This window comes from Caretta caretta, chromosome 1 (assembly GCF_965140235.1).
Source record: "Caretta caretta isolate rCarCar2 chromosome 1, rCarCar1.hap1, whole genome shotgun sequence".
NCBI lineage: Eukaryota > Metazoa > Chordata > Testudines > Cheloniidae > Caretta > Caretta caretta.
Genome location: NC_134206.1, coordinates 137,025,782 through 137,041,876, shown reverse-complemented (window position 1 = coordinate 137,041,876; position 16,095 = coordinate 137,025,782). Strand labels below are relative to the sequence as shown.

The window sequence follows — 16,095 nt, the reverse complement described above, 5'->3', positions numbered from 1 at the left end:
ATAAATCATATTGTAGCAGGGTGAGTAAAGATGAAACATCCTCCCACCAGAGGGAGGAAGGCACTAAACGCTACTAGGTTTACTCACAGCGAACTAATGGAAAGACCTGAAGTTTTCAGGGACAGAAGGTAGTCTAGGACAACCAGAATGCTTAAGGTATCTGTAGAACATTGGTGGAGTTGTGCCCAGGTCAAAAAGCATCTCCATTTGGCCAGATAGTAGGTTCTAATAGAATCCTTTCTACTTTGGTTAAGGATCTTCTGAATGGGGGCCAAGCATGAGCATTCTATTTCTGACTCCATCCAAACACCAGGCCATGAATTAGAATGAGCCCAGATTGGGATGTTAGGAGATCTGGGAATGGGCAGATTCTGACTGGTGAGTGGGAAGACATTGTTGGAAGTTCCATGAACCAGAACTGTCTGGGCCGGTAGGGAGCTAGAAGAATGATGTTGGCTCTGTCACGATGTATCTTCCCCAGGACTTGTGGAAGTAGGGGAATGGAAGAAAAGGCACATCTGAGGATGTTCATCCAAGACAGCAGATAAGTATTGCCCTTGGAGTTGTAACCAATGCCTCCTCTGGAACAATATAAGCACAACTTTATGAAAAGAAATTCAATAGTGGAGTAACTCACTGTGGAAATATACAGGGGGAAGGGTCTCCCTGGCACAGATTGGGAGGGACCTCAGCTTTCTCCATCAGGTGCTTTCATAGGTTAAGCTCCCGGGCGTCTTGAGTTCTGGGTGGGAAGGAGCAACAGATACTGCATTTTGCAGAGATATGCACCTCACCCACACAGTACAGGCACCACTGATGTTTGTTACTAATGGAGAAGGAGCAAGGGAAGAAGATGCAATGCTTGAATCCCAGGACTCTGTGCATAGTCCTGGAGCCAGGGAGGGATTCTCCAACTGGGGGAAAAGAAATACTTTAAATACCAACTACTAAGCCAAGGTATATAACTAGTTACACATGTTTTCTTTCTTTGCAAGTTACACAACAGAGTGAAGGAGGACACAATTCCAACTCAGGCCATGCAGTGGTAAGAAGGAACAGGAGAGGCATCGACCCACACTGCCTCTTATCTCCTTGGTTGGGAGCACAAGGAGAGCTACTGGGCATGTGTGGGCCAATGAACACTGCTTTGAAGAATTACTGGACTCAGGTGCCTGGTGTGGAATACACACAGGGACCAGCACTCAAAGAAGAATGTCCTGTTCTGTTCATTCCCTCTGAAGCATCTGGCACCAGCCACTATTGAAAAACAAGATACTGGGATAGATGAACCATTGGTCTGACCCAGTATGGCTGTTCTTATGTTCTTAAGTGTATATATAAATACATAAACACATTATATATCCATACACATTAAATATATATGTCAATTGCATGTGTTTTCTAAGGCAATCGGAACACATCAAGATGTTAGCTGAGTGAGTAATTCCAGTGCATCAATCTCCATTGCATGAAATATTTAAATCTATGCAGGATATTTAGCAATTTAATATGATCAAAATAAAGCAATTTAAATAGAATTTTATCAGAAAATCACTGTCTCCTTCTTTGATATCAAAGATCTTGGGTTTTGCTTTGACATTTGTTTTTCGTAAATTCCCTCTGTAGTTTAAGTGGCAGCAGCAGACCAATATTCCATAGCAACAGTCAAATGCACTGATATAGCTTAATTAAATCACTGATTCTGAATAAAGACGATACACCATAATGACAGTGATCACTTTCAGTCCATGGGACTCCCATTGGCCTCACTGGTATATTGGAAGAGAACCCTAAATTAAAGAGTCATGGGCATGAAACATAAGCCCCCACCAGTGCAGACGATAGCAGAATTTAAACAGAAATAGAAAAGAGGATGTTTCCTGCATAGCTATGGTATGGTATCCATTAAAACAGAAGATGACCTGTGCATGCCAACAGACTGAGGCTGGATAGCATTCCCTTTATTGTGTTTCACACAAAGGATAAAACAATTGTTTATGAACAGTTTGTCCTTATAGACAGCCAAATTCTTCACTCAGATATGCACACAACTTCCTCAACTCAGTTGGAAGTATTTCAGGGCAGAATATTGTTCCTGATATTTATCCTCATACTGGTGTTCCCCCTAATGCTCACAGGCAATGGTAGCATATATGTACTGAGGATGACTATTTGGTCATGTCCCCAGACTGACAGATCATTGGCCAGGGCCAGCCACCTGCTTCTCAAAGGAGAACCTGCCTAGTTGCAATGTGGATGCGCTAGCAGGAGGGTAAGCTGCATCCTTTTGCTCCTTTGACGCACCCAGTCAAGACACCACAGGATTTTGCCATTTGTTGGATTTGTCTCTTGTGGATCTTGAATGGTATGACAAATACCCAGTTTTTTAAAACTCATTTTGTCTGGTCTTAGGAGGGACATTGCTGCTAGCCACTGAAGTCTGGCCATAGCTCTCCAGTTTCATAGCCAACGTTGCATGGTGAGGTTTTCAATTTTTATCTGTTATATTTTACAGGAGTTTATAAAAAGGTATTTATTTTAAATTGGAATTTTTTGGTTCATGTTGAGTCATTTGCATACACTGCTTCCTCTTAGCACATCAAGAAATGACAGTATCGTGTTAACTGTGGCTCCATTCATTCCCCTTGCCTTGTCACATAATGCTTCTCTTTCTCTTGTTAAATGCTTATGTAATTTATTTCAGGTATCTGCAGTGGACAAACAAGTTAGCAATGGATTCAAACATAAGGGAAAATCTGACACTTGGTGCCAAGGAGCTAAAGTGCATAAGCCATTTCCTGTAACAGTTGTGAGGCTAATTTTTAGTCCATGTTTATTATCCGATTTAAACCCACTGACTAAGCACAAAAATGACATGGCACAATTATAACAAGCAGCTACTCTTTCACAACATTACATGCCCAAACTTCCTCTCTCTTCACAAGATTTGAGTGAGTTTCACGTGCACTCTTGCCCCAGAAACAACAGCTTTGGGGTAAGATACCACACAATATATTGCAATAGCAGCACTATACTATCGGATGAAAAAGGAAAGTGCACTGCCGATGGACCCCTAAATGTAAGTGCACACAAAAATGGAAAGATTTTTTAACAAATCATGACTTAAAGGAAAACAGCTAGATGTAACTATAGCTATGAACATGAAGTTTAACAACATCACTATAACCAACACTGTTAACTTCTTCTATGCCAAAATAGAATGTACCCTCAGAGACAATGGGGCCAAATCCTCCCCACCGCCTGCCACACAAAGACCCCCCCCCATTCCACTTGCTTAATGATGCCCCACAGCTCAAAGCAGGCAGATAACTATCTTAGTCAGCCAGATGGGGAGGCCCTTGGCATAACTGGATCTAGACCGTCACCCTCTCCTGCAGAGGCACGTGCAGGATTGGTCCCAAGGCATGCAATAACAACACTAAAATACTATTCCATTTTGAGGATGTTGCATAAAATCCTTACTATAAAATTCCAGCAAAATGGAAAGGTGAATTAACACATAGGGCTGGATTTTTCAGGGAAGCTGAGGAGGGATGTGAGAGAGTGACTCTGAGTCACTGACAGAGCCTGGTGCTTTGTTAATCCTCATGATCCCTTAAGGAATTAAGCCAAAGAGAATGGAGTAAAGCTGAAGGGAGATGGTGCTTATGGGCTGGTGAGAATATTACGCTCAACAGCTATCATGAGCCACTGGCTGTGAGAAAAATAGATTCACCAAAGCTCGTGCAGGGAGATGCATGTTACTTCCCACTGCACCAGCTAATTCTCCCGTGCCCCAGAGGGGAACTGTCTTGTGAGGTCAGCATGTCAAAGAAGTCCTGTATTCTTACTCTCACCACCCTCCCTCAGAATTTCCACTTAGGGAGCAGCTTCAGATTACAGGCAGGATTCCATGGCATAGACTACTGAGAAGATGTGTTAATACATCTTCTGGTCACCCAGACCACCTTCCCTTCTTGTCCAGAATTTCCCACTTGTTGGGCTGTCTTTGTCATCCATGTCCTCCCCCACACCCTCCCAGCAAAAGCCACTGTATCCCTGCCTCTGAATTCAGGTCAACGCAGCCAGGCTGAATATGATCAACTGTTTCATGAGAACCATTCAGAGCAGGTATGCCAGTGGTCAGTCCCTCACAGCTTCACCTACTCATATTTTCCTTTAGCTACAACTATTAAGCACACTGGAGCGAGCTGCTCCTGGCTGGCAATAGGAGTAATTGAAAATCCTAAAATAAATCTAGGGCATTCACTGAATTGCATATAAGCACCTATGCCCATTGAACCAGATCCTGAACTTGTGTAAATCAGTATAGCTCCTCTGAAATGAATGGAGCTGGGTCAATTTACACCAGCTGAGAATCTTACCTCCACTCCCTTTCATGCCCATTGTCCCTCTTCACCTGTGGTCTTTTCAGTGTGGATGTAGAGATTTGCTCACATTGGTGAGGGCTGTGTTCATTTTTTCCTACTTTGTTAAACCTCAGTGTACAGGTACTGAGCAAACAGTGGAGATGAAATACTTGCCCCATTGAAGACAATGAGAGTTTTGTCATTGACTTTGACAGGGCTAGGATTTCACCCAGCTCAATACTGACATTTTGGTTGGCTCTTCACGCTGCTTTCCGCAGTGCTCAGCAGCCTGCAGGATTGAATGATAGTGAGAATCCATTGCAAACTTCTGCTGAAAGACTCTAAGATGTGTTCATTCTGACTGCATTTGGTGTGAAGGATAGACTAGTATAGCTGGAAAATGGTTTTTCACATTTGATTTGCTGTAGTGTGTGTTTACATTTTAAGTTTGTTTTTAGACTATAGAGTTGTAACAAATTAAAAAATAATTAAAATAACTTTAAAGGTCAACAAATGCAAGGAGATTCTAATTTTAGGCTGTCTGTCACCCCCATGACCCATGTTGTGATTAAGTTGTTGAGATGCATGGCCATCATGCCATTGCATGTGCTTTTGCACATAGAATATCAGGGTTGGAAGGGACCTCAGGAGGTCATCTAGTCCAACCCCCTGCTCAAAGCAGGACCAATCCCCAATTAAATCATCCCAGCCAGGGCTTTGTCAAGCCTGACCTTAAAAACTTCTAAGGAAGGTGATTCTACCACCTCCCTACGTAATGCATTCCAGTGTTTCACCACCCTCCTAGTGAAAAAGTTTTTCCTAATATCCAACCTAAACCTCCCCCACTGCAACTTGAGACCATTACTCCTTGTCCTGTCCTCTTTTACCAATGAGAATAGTCTAGAACCATCCTCTCTGGAACCACCTCTCAGGTAGTTGAAAGCAGCTATCAAATCCCCCCTCATTCTTCTCTTCTGCAGACTAAACAATCCCAGTTCCCTCAGCCTCTCTTCATAAGTCACGTGTTCCAGACCCCTAATCATTTTTGTTGCCCTTCGCTGGACTCTCTCCAATTTATCCACATCCTTCTTGTAGTGTGGGGCCCAAAACTGGACATGGTACTCCAGATGAGGCCTCACCAATGTCAAATAGAAGGGAACGATCACGTCCCTCGATCTGCTCGCTATGCCCCTACTTATACATCCCAAAATGCCATTGGCCTTCTTGGCAACAAGGGCACACTGCTGACTCATATCCAGCTTCTTGTCCACTGTCACCCCTAGGTCCTTTTCTGAAAAACTGCTGCCTAGCCATTTGGTCCCTCGTCTGCAGCTGTGCATTGGGTTCTTCCGTCCTAAGTGCAGGACCCTGCACTTATCCTTATTGAACCTCATCAGATTTCTTTTGGCCCAATCCTCCAATTTGTCTAGGTCCCTCTGTATCCTATCCCTGCCCTCCAGCGTATCTACCACTCCTCCCAGTTTAGTATCATCCGCAAATTTGCAGAGAGTGCAATCCACACCATCCTCCAGATCATTTGTGAAGATATTGAACAAAACCGGCCCCAGGACCGACCCCTGGGGCACTCTACTTGACACCGGCTGCCAACTAGACATGGAGCCATTGATCACTACCCGTTGAGCCTGACAATCTAGCCAACTTTCTACCCACCTTATAGTGCATTCATCCAGCCCATACTTCTTTAACTTGCTGACAAGAATACTGTGGGAGACCGTGTCAAAAGCTTTGCTAAAGTCAAGAAACAATACATCCACTGCTTTCCCTTCATCCACAGAACCAGTAATCTCATCATAGAAGGCGATTAGATTAGTCAGGCATGACCTTCCCTTGGTGAATCCATGCTGACTGTTCCTGATCACTTTCCTCTCGTGTAAGTGCTTCAGGATTGATTCTTTGAGGACCTGCTCCATGATTTTTCCGGGGACTGAGGTGAGGCTGACTGGCCTGTAGTTCCCAGGATCTTCCTTCTTCCCTTTTTTAAAGATTGGCACTACATTAGCCTTTTTCCAGTCATCTGGGACTTCCCCCGTTCGCCACGAGTTTTCAAAGATAATGGTCAATGGCTCTGCAATCACAGCCGCCAATTCCTTTAGCACTCTCGGATGCAACTCGTCCGGCCCCATGGACTTGTGCACGTCCAGCTTTTCTAAATAGTCCCAAACCACCTCTTTCTCCACAGAGGGCTGGCCATCTACTCCCCACACATAATGTTGAGTCAGCCTGAGGTAAACAGGTGGTAATCCATGCCAGAGCACTGCAACACTACTTCATTATCTCTTGCTCTTATCTACCAGAAAGCATATCCTTGGCTATCATATTATGGCACAGATGCCCTCGTCCATTACTACAGCTATTCCTAAAAAAAATGAAGTAAGTTAAAGAGAAAGTGCCCCTCTCCACTTAGAGTTTCTTTGTTTTTGTAATTTAAGACAGGATGTTGATATTATGTTAGCGAACTGTGTGTGCAGGACAACTTGCAATGATTATCTTTTAGAAACAAGGTTCTCCCGACAAGGTAGCTAAAAGAGAGAAACATCAGCTTGAGTGATAGCACCTGATCCAATGCTGACTTGAGACAATGGAAGGATTCCCATTGACTTAAATCCGAACTGGATTGGGCCTTTAAATATTTAAACTTAAATATGGACTAACATTCATTTCACTGTCCTTTGTTAAGCTATTCGGACCTTCAAATTAAGTACCGGGTAAATGCAAGATAAAGTGCAGGCCACCTAGGGGTATGTCTACACTGCATTTAAACACCCTCAGCTGGCCTGTGTCCACTGACTTGGGCTCATAGTGCTCAAGCTAAAGGGTTGTTTAATTGTGGTGTAGATGTTTGGGCTTGTGCTGGAGCCCAAAGTCTGGGACCCTGCAAGGGGGAATGGTCCCATCGCCTGTTTTGCAAAAATTGGGGATTGGTCCTGCTTTGAGCAGGGGGTTGGACTAGATGATCTCCTGAGGTCCCTTCCAACCCTGATATTCTATGATTCTATGATAAACAATATCCAGAGTACTTTGGTTCACAGTTTCTTTTGTAAAATGCAGTTAATAATATTTACCTGTTCCATAACCATATGCAAAGTCAAATAATAGACCTATTTTTAAGAGACTTTTCTTGTGAACACCTTTGTGGGTTAAATTAATGAATATATTGTTTTCAAATATACAATGTAATCAATAATGTAATAATTTGATATTTTAATACATTTCTGCTACTTTGAATGTTGCTATTGTATGGATGGGTCCGATCACAAAAGCAAAGTAAAATAGATCAGTAAAATCTTAGAAACTAAAATATATTTTGTAACATGATCATAATATTGAACTCAGAACAATAACACCTTTATAATATCCAGATTCATAACAGAAATTCACTATGATCCTCCCCACAAGCCATCTGCCTTTTTATTTATTCATGTATTTATTTTAAGGGGAAATTATGCAAAACTAGAAAGACAATGCTTTCTACTTGTACTTTTTGGAAAATTTTAATGAGATCCGGACATTGGCCAAAATTGTGTTTTTCAGCTAACTAACTGGAACCTGGGATATATAGTAAATAGGCCAACAACACTGCTTATGGTTATTCAGGGTTTTCACTGGTGGCGTGAAGTTCAGAACTCCATGCATAGCATCTTCACTCTGGTTCACCAAACATGATGGCTTTGTAGAGAGGATGGGACAATAGAAAAGAATGAGATGTAACCTGTTAGATCCTTCACAGAAAAATTCAGAAGAAGAGAAGTTGTGCAAATATCGAAGTGAATTTCTGATTTAAAAATGCTACAAAGTGAAATTCTGCTCTGAAAAATGACTTTGTGAAAACAGCATTGGGGGAGGGGTTCTGTGTTTATTGACATCCAAGACTTAACTATGCCTTGCAGGCACAGCCCTCCTTTGGAACCAGTGGGGAACATTGGAAGTAACTCATATCAAGCACTTTGGAATGGAACAGCATTCCCACTTTTACTGGATGTAGCTTATTATCTCCTACGCAGCCAGTCAGCTCTGCTTACCAGTGCATTGAAGGAGAGAGTCACAGGCCTCTCTGCTCCCACCCTTCTACCTTGGAGGTGCTACATGTCCCCCAGGAAGAAGGGAAGAAGCAATCTATGAACCATTGTGTATACAGACTGCTATTGTGTCTGGTCTTATGTATACAAGGTGTAGCATGGGATGGCTTCTTGCACTCTCCTCCCCAACTACACTCCCATGGAATGGCCAGGCAGAATCTGTCCTTAACAATTATTTATCTGTTCAGTTCAGGACAAATTTGGCCTTCCTTTACACCCTGTCAAACTTCACTGAAGTCCATGTGACTGCATGGGGTGTGAGTGAGAGCAGAAAATGGTTTGGGGTTGTTGTTTTTACTATAACAACATAGCCCCTGCTACAGGAAAGCACTTAAGCACATGCTAAATGTTAAACGCATGCTTAAATGCCATTGATGTCAATGCCTAAGTGCTTTCCTGAACTGGGGCCACAGTTTGTCTGGCAGTTTCATCAGCTTTACTTGGAATTGGAAGTTACACTAGCTTCTTTCTGGCTCATGCATCATAAACAGTAAAAAAGATTCCACATTACAAATTCAGCAGTTTTCACAGGAGGGACTGAAGGCAGAAAATGGTTCTTGATTTGAAATGTAATTAACATTGCTGTCACTGATGTGTGAGCTCCCTCTCTCATACTAGCTGAACTCCACTGGCTGAACAATATTTTTTCACACCAACAGTTTTCATTGCAGGGTTAATAGGAGTAAAAAGAAGTAAAAAAAAAGTCACCAAAGCCAACAGATATGCATCTGAAATACACAAACAGGGGAGCAGAGCTATTGAGGAAGAGAGTACATTTTCACATAGTCACTTTTCAAAAAATAAATGCACTTTGAGCCTAGATTTCTTTGTAAAAAAAAAAAGGCAGTTTGGTAGAACTGTAGAGCTCTTGAGCCATTCTAAACGCTTAAGAGAAAACTTGATCTCCCCTGTTCTTGTCTGGGGACCAAATCCTGAACTCACTGGCATGAATGCTGAGAGGACAAAAGCAGCGAAAACACTGCTTATCCACTGACTAGTGGCCACAGTTGTGGAAGCCTCAGCATCTGCAGCCTCACATGTGCTGATGCTAAGATGCTTATGGCAATTCTCCACACATCAATGAAAATGGTGTGAGAATAGGGCAGGGCAGGGAGTGTCCAAGCAAAAGCACAAACCTAGGTAACCCTGAATCAGCATAGGAAAGGAGAATTGGGCTATGCCCACTATCCTACCTCATAGCCAGTAATGGCTGGAAGAAGCCTACTATGTGGGTGCCCTGGCCCCTAATTCCCTCATCTCCTTCAGAGTTTTATGTGAGTGCAGCCCCTTTACTTCGGCTTTGCTCGAGAGTTCAGGATTTAGCCCTGTATGTCTAGAAACTTCAGAAATCAGCAAATCCAATTTTATTTAGTAAGGGAACCTGGAACACTCTTCTGTTTATTGTTTAGATCAGCAACTAGAGAGATTTACAGAAGAGACTTCTAGCAAAACCAAAACCTGGATCCTTTACAAATATTTAATATATGGCTAAATTCCAAAAGAAGGCTCCATCTAAAGCACCAAGGGCCTGATTCTCCACTGTGCTTCTCCAGTTTTATGCCAATGAAATAATTGGTTTCAATGGAATGATTATTCTGCAAAAGTGGAATAGTGGAAAGGAGAATCAGGCCAAAGATGTAAAGTTATCAAAACCCATAATATGCCCAGAAGACTTCCAATTAGTTGATCAATAGACATAGAGAAACTTACCTTTAAAATTTGGTCTGATTCTTGCATCATACCCTGATGTCCTTCCCATCAATTTGTCCAAAAAATCTGAAGGAGACAGGGTCTGTGAAGGGGATTTTCCAGATCTGGAATCATGTTCTTTACAGAAAGCCGCCCTAAACAAATTATTAGCCACCATTAGCGACGATTCAGCTTCATTGCCTTTATGTTTAGGGAGGAAATTATAATACTCTTTAAAAAAATCTTCATCAACATTGATTGTATTAATGAATAGATGGGTAGAAAATGGATCAGAAAACTTTATTTTAGAAGGGAAAATAAGTTTCAAGTAAAAGAAATATATCTGCATCACAATTTGCTCTATAGAATACATAAGACTATAAAAAGAAAATTGTTAAAACTGTAGGATTTTAAATAGATGTCTTCAACTTATCTGATTATTTAAAGCATTCTCGTGTGGACTTTGATCTCCCAGTTCATGTTATTGTCAGAGTTACATGTATGCTACTGAAACCAGTTTTCACTTTAAGCTAGTCCTAAGGTGGCTTCAAAATTCCATACAATGATTGGAAAAACTCATCACAAAACAGTGAAAATTGTTGACTTTGTTAATATCCAAAACAAAACAAGAACATAGGAGCAGCAATAGTCTTTACAGATTCCATCTAAGTCGGTTTTAAATGGTGTTAATTAAAGACCCAATTTTTTACCAGCTGTATGGTTTTTTTCCCGGAAAAGGGAAGCAAACACATCTGATTTTAATCTTCTACCCACAGCAAGCAATGACAATAGTCCTTTCCCCCATGTTTACCATCAATTTGTATTTATATCCAGACTTTTTTGAATAGGTCTGTGTCTTGAGGTTTTAACATTAAGTTAATAGTACCACCATGCCTTTGTAGCTTTGTAGATACAGCATATTAGATATTTCAGAGGAAGGGAATCTCAGATGGTTGTTCCCTAAGCACTTGAACAAATTTGGACTGCAGGGACATGGATTCTGTCATAACCATTATTTAATCAGTGAGTTTAAAATATGACTAATTCTTTTGGTTCCTAAATTATCTGTTTTATATTTTAATATAATCTCTGAGAGGTATCAGAAGTAATCCTATCACAATGTCTTCTACAGTATTGGTGTATTTAAATATTTGCCCAAAAGACATCATTCACTTTGAGCAGTATTTCTTGTTACTATTTTTTATCATCAGTGTGTGAGTACCTATCTGTAAACAGCCAAACATGATGATCTGAAATCTAAAGGAAATAAATACTATTTCCCCCCACTAAAATATTTAATTGTTAGAATACTATGTTGTCTTCAATGTTTGTGATATTATCACCATATTTTGCAAGTTCCATTTTTCTGACAATGACATGGTACTGCTTTGATATTTTAACAAAGATAGAAATTATTCCCCACTTAGCTGGTAAAATGTAATATACAATAATAAAAAGTGGATAGCCATTCAGTATACTTATTTGGAATGACCTAACACAAATCACTTGTGTTTCCACTTGGAACCACCATGCTGAGTGATGTGGTCATCCCAAACTTGCAAATATAAATAATATTTCACTCTGTCACTGTACACACACACACTTTGTATATGTATGTATATACACACACACACACACACTACATTAATAAAACTCAGGTGAACCATTGCTTTGACAAATAACCTTCCAATGTCTTTTTGGAATGGTAAGGAAAACTCAATAACTGAAGCAATATCTCCTCCCTTCTTTGAAATTTCAAGAACATTCCTATATACGGCTGCTTGAAGTAAGGAGTGTAAAGGAATTATTGATTGGTTCAAGGTCTTCCCAGATTCAGAGGGCTGGTTCTCTAGATACAAATAACCACATCCCTGACAAAACTGGTTGTATCATTCCCACAGCTTGGGAGGAAAAAAACAAGGCAACCTACTAAATAACTTCCAATGAGAGTGGAGAGAATAAATTGCGTTCCAAAAGGAAAAAAACGATGAAAATGTTGTTCAGCTATGTAGACGTTATTAATATGTTATTAAAACGTGTCTTTAAATCAGAGAAGTGGAAAATGTATTGCACAAACTTGGGATTTTTTGTGTGTTACCAAGCAACGGGGCTCTTCCAGTGTAAAAGGTATTGCCTATATAAAATTAATATGAAGCACTTTCAGACGTAGCAAATAAACTAGGTTAATGTAACGTGGTTGCTTATAGCTATGTTTTCCACACCTTTTGGTAAATATCAGCATACAGTTATTTCACCTACCTGAAATGGTTTGTCTCTAAGAAAAATGCAAACAAGGCTATCAAAATTTTCACTAGCTGCCCGTTCATTCCTCCTGTTTTGTGTGATGATTATGGATAATATCCCAGAAACGATTCCAGAGAGAAGCAGGGGCAAGTACCTTGTGCTGTCTAGATTCCCAAATCCAGCAATAATTTGATTTTCTTGAAAATCAAAAAGAGGAGATCTGGATGTCTACAAATTGGGGGTAAAAAATAAGAAGTGCCAGTCCTCGGAATCATGGTCAGGTCAAACCCAGGCTCATCCCCAGCAGCCAATACAAAACAGACAAAGCATCAGAACTGGTGGTTCCCCCGGCTGCTTTTACGGAATGATGAAAAAAATAAAATAATAATTGCCCTGCTATCTTAAGAACATCATGCAAAAGGAAATCGCTGGCGCGCTGGAGAGCTGTCTGCTGTGGGTTTGTTTGATTTCCCTTTTGCTTTGGAAATCAGTATCTATGAGTCGTCGTGGGGCCGTTTCTTTTCTTTTTCTTCCCCCCCCCCCCTTTCCCCCCTCCGGGGCAGCGAGTTGTAAATATTGCTGTGGAATGATTGGTGTGGGCTGCAGAAAAAGCTACGCTCCTGTGCCGGAATGAGAGAGACGGGAGCTCACCCTGCCTATAAATTTCAGCACTTGGACAGCTCCGAGCCCCGCTTGTGCGCATGCATCTTTCTCCGGCTGTGGGGGGGACGAGGAGCAGCAAGCACAGAACGTGACTCGAGTTCAGAGCCGTCCCCTCCCCAAAGAGTGACTGACTCTCCCGCCGCCTCCCCGTGTGCCGGGCTCCGTGTGCTACAGAATCGCAGGGGCTCCATTTCCCGGCGCCAGGGGCAGGGAGGCGCCCGGCGCCTGCCGGCAGATGGTGCAGAGGTTGCTCGCCTCTCCCGGGCCCAGCTGTTCTGGGAGAGGAGGGCGACAGGGCCGAGCTGCAAAGCGGGGCGGAAGCCGGGGGACTCAGACAAGTCCCAGCCCCTCTCCTTGGAACGCTCCCGGGGCCCGTCCACACCACGGGCTGAGCAGGGGGCAGCCACCACCTGGGCCCTAGCGGAAGAAGGGAACCGGTCTACACGGCCTGGGGGAAGGGCAGGGCAGAGGTGGCCTGGGTGGGGGAGGCAGGTAAAGGCCCTCTCTCCAGAAACAGCAGGGGCCTCCATTGCTTTGGCCTCTGTGGAGAAGAGAAGGGTAAGGACAGGATGGGTCACTGGCCCTAGGGAAAGGGGAGGAAGAGGAGGCCCCCTTGCCAGTCCCAGTGGAGAAGGTTGGGGAAGCTGCCTCCTGCTCTGGGTCTCCTAGGGAAGAGGCAAAAAAAATCACCCTCCTGCTGTGGCCCTCAGCTGCCCCCCGGGGAGAGGGAACACCGCCTCCTGGGCCCCAGGAGAGGGGGGAGAAAACAGCTGCCCCCTTGTCCCAGTGGGAAAGGGCAGGCAAGAGCAGCCCCTGACCTCTACCCAGGTATCTGAAGGCTGTAGGTGCAAAAGGGTTACCTGTGGGGCAGGAATGCAGCCCCCCTGCCTGATGGGTGTGTGCTCCAGACAGAAAAGGGCCCTTCCTTGGCCATTATGAGAAAGAGGGAAGGGGCCCCAAGACCTGAGCGCTTGTGGGGCAGGGGGGAGAGCCCTCCAAGAGCATTTGTGGGAGCAGCAAAGGCCAGTTTGCCCCTTGTCAGGAAGGAGACAGGTGAAGTGGTTCCTTCATCCACTCCCCCACTTCTCTTGCCTTTCATTTCCACAGAAGGTGAGGTAAATGGACTTACTGAAAGTCACTCGGCAGGTCAGTGATGGAGCCCAAGTCCCATGCCCTGTCCAAAGTTTCTTCCAGATCCTGTATTGTTTATTTGTTATGTCTTCATGTGATAAAGTGGAGCGAGGCCTGGTGTGATTGAGAACTTAATACAGCAAAGACGTGCCACATCACTTGGTGCATCTGAGGTACATAGAGAGCTAACATTGGTAATGGTAATTGCTAATCACTGCTGTGATGGCATTTCTGAGGTTGTTACAAGCTGACACACATTAGAGCAGCCCTGAAGGGCATCAGGGACTGAAGTAGTCCATAGGTGGTCCCACCATTGGGGGAGGGGGGAGTAAAAAGGTTGCACAAAATCACCTTTAACCCTCATAGGTGTCCTGCATACCTGAGGATGGAGTCTATGACTGTCATAAAAATAGTCCAGTAATTTCTTTTAGGTAAATAAATGAATTTATTGGAACCTGCTGTCTATGTTAGCATTCTGGAAATCAATCAATGGAGAAAGAAAAGGCATTTATCCCCTTTGACACCTCCCAAAGAAGTTACTTTTCCTACCTCAGCTTTATGTCCAGCTATATCCTTGTCCTCCTTCCCCTCCATGAACTCAGTTCACCAGAAACACTATTTCACTCCTTTAAATAGGTTCCCAGAAAACAAATAATTTTAAACACTGAATACAAAGATATTTCTCGTTCTCTTTGATGTGAAAAAACCCACAGTTTATGATACATTTTTTCTAATGATTGTGATCATCTTTAAAAATTGCCTATGAAGAGCTGTTGCTGTGTTCCCAAGTTAGTCAGGGATCAAGGCTATTTAGCATCATTCATTAAAGTGGAAATAGTTGTTTGTATTTAGTCAGGTACCATACCATTTAAAAAAAATTGACTTATTGGCCAGGCACAGAAGTTACCAGACATTGATTTTCTGCTCCTTTATGATAATACAACAACTCTCCTAAAAGACCACAAAAGGAATAAAATGTACAAATATAAACCTAACACAATTCCCTCCCCTCTTTCTCCATCAGGACAACAACGTCAGCTGCAGCTTAGAAGGTCCGGTATATGAAATGTCAAAGACAGAGTGTATTTGTTAAAATCACTACCACCAATATCTAACAACATATCACAAATATATCTGAATCACTGTACTGAATCACTGTACTCCGACATCCAACAATACCTGCAGCAGATAATTCTGATTAAAATGGTATTAAGAGAAGCCATATGTTTGGTACTGTGGTATCTCATTCTGGGAAGCGCTGTCTGGGAGACTCTCTTGGAAATATCGTAACATAGTCAAATTCCTCTCTCCTTAGACAAAGGCATACATTTCAGAATGCCTTCCTAGCTCCCACTCTCAGGCAGGGAGTTGCTGATAATACTAGGTAAATTATTCCTAAATATTTGGACTGAAGGAAAATTGTAAAGTAACAACTTCTTCCAATAACAGGAAATATTTGTTATGTCTCTTTAACCGATGAAGTGAGCTGTAGCTCACGAAAGCTCATGCTCAAATAAATTGGTTAGTCTCTAAGGTGCCACAAGTACTCCTTTTCTTTTTGCGAATACAGACTAACACGGCTGTTACTCTGAAACCTATCTTTAACCTACACTGCCACCTGCTTAAAAATGTGAGGAATCTCAGGAATGTTTGTGGATGTCATGCCAAAGAAATCATTGACTACATCTGATATCTCTTTGCGGAGGATATTTAAATAGTTTTTGTGACATGACTATTGCTTTTAGGGGCAGGCAGATGTATAGATATACATTCAAGACGTAGCAACTGATAGCTACAGTTTATACCCTTAAAGTAAGTTCTGTACATTTTTAACTTTTTTAAGCCAAGTTTTTCCAAGCCATGTCTCTTAACAGCTGTTTGTGTTTCTCAGCTGTTTTTCT

The 16,095-nt window shown here is 42.4% G+C and overlaps 1 protein-coding gene across 5 annotated transcripts in view; it reads right to left on the bottom strand.

Moving 5' to 3' along the window:
* GLRA2 (glycine receptor alpha 2) overlaps window positions 1-13,088 on the bottom strand; it is a 162,818-nt gene extending 149,730 nt beyond the window's left edge. For 2 of the 5 annotated variants that reach the window (XM_048861050.2, XM_048861070.2), the window contains exons 1-2: window positions 12,416-13,086; window positions 10,178-10,311 (exon numbers count right to left, since the gene is read on the bottom strand). In XM_048861050.2, coding sequence (XP_048717007.1) covers window positions 10,178-10,311; window positions 12,416-12,483 — 202 coding nt within the window. In that variant the 5' untranslated portion in view covers window positions 12,484-13,086. Of the gene's footprint in view, window positions 1-10,177; window positions 10,312-12,415 lie in introns of those variants that run through there. The other 3 variants (XM_048861062.2, XM_048861075.2, XM_048861084.2) reach the window with 3 other exon arrangements.
* Window positions 13,089-16,095: the final 3,007 nt, after the last annotated feature.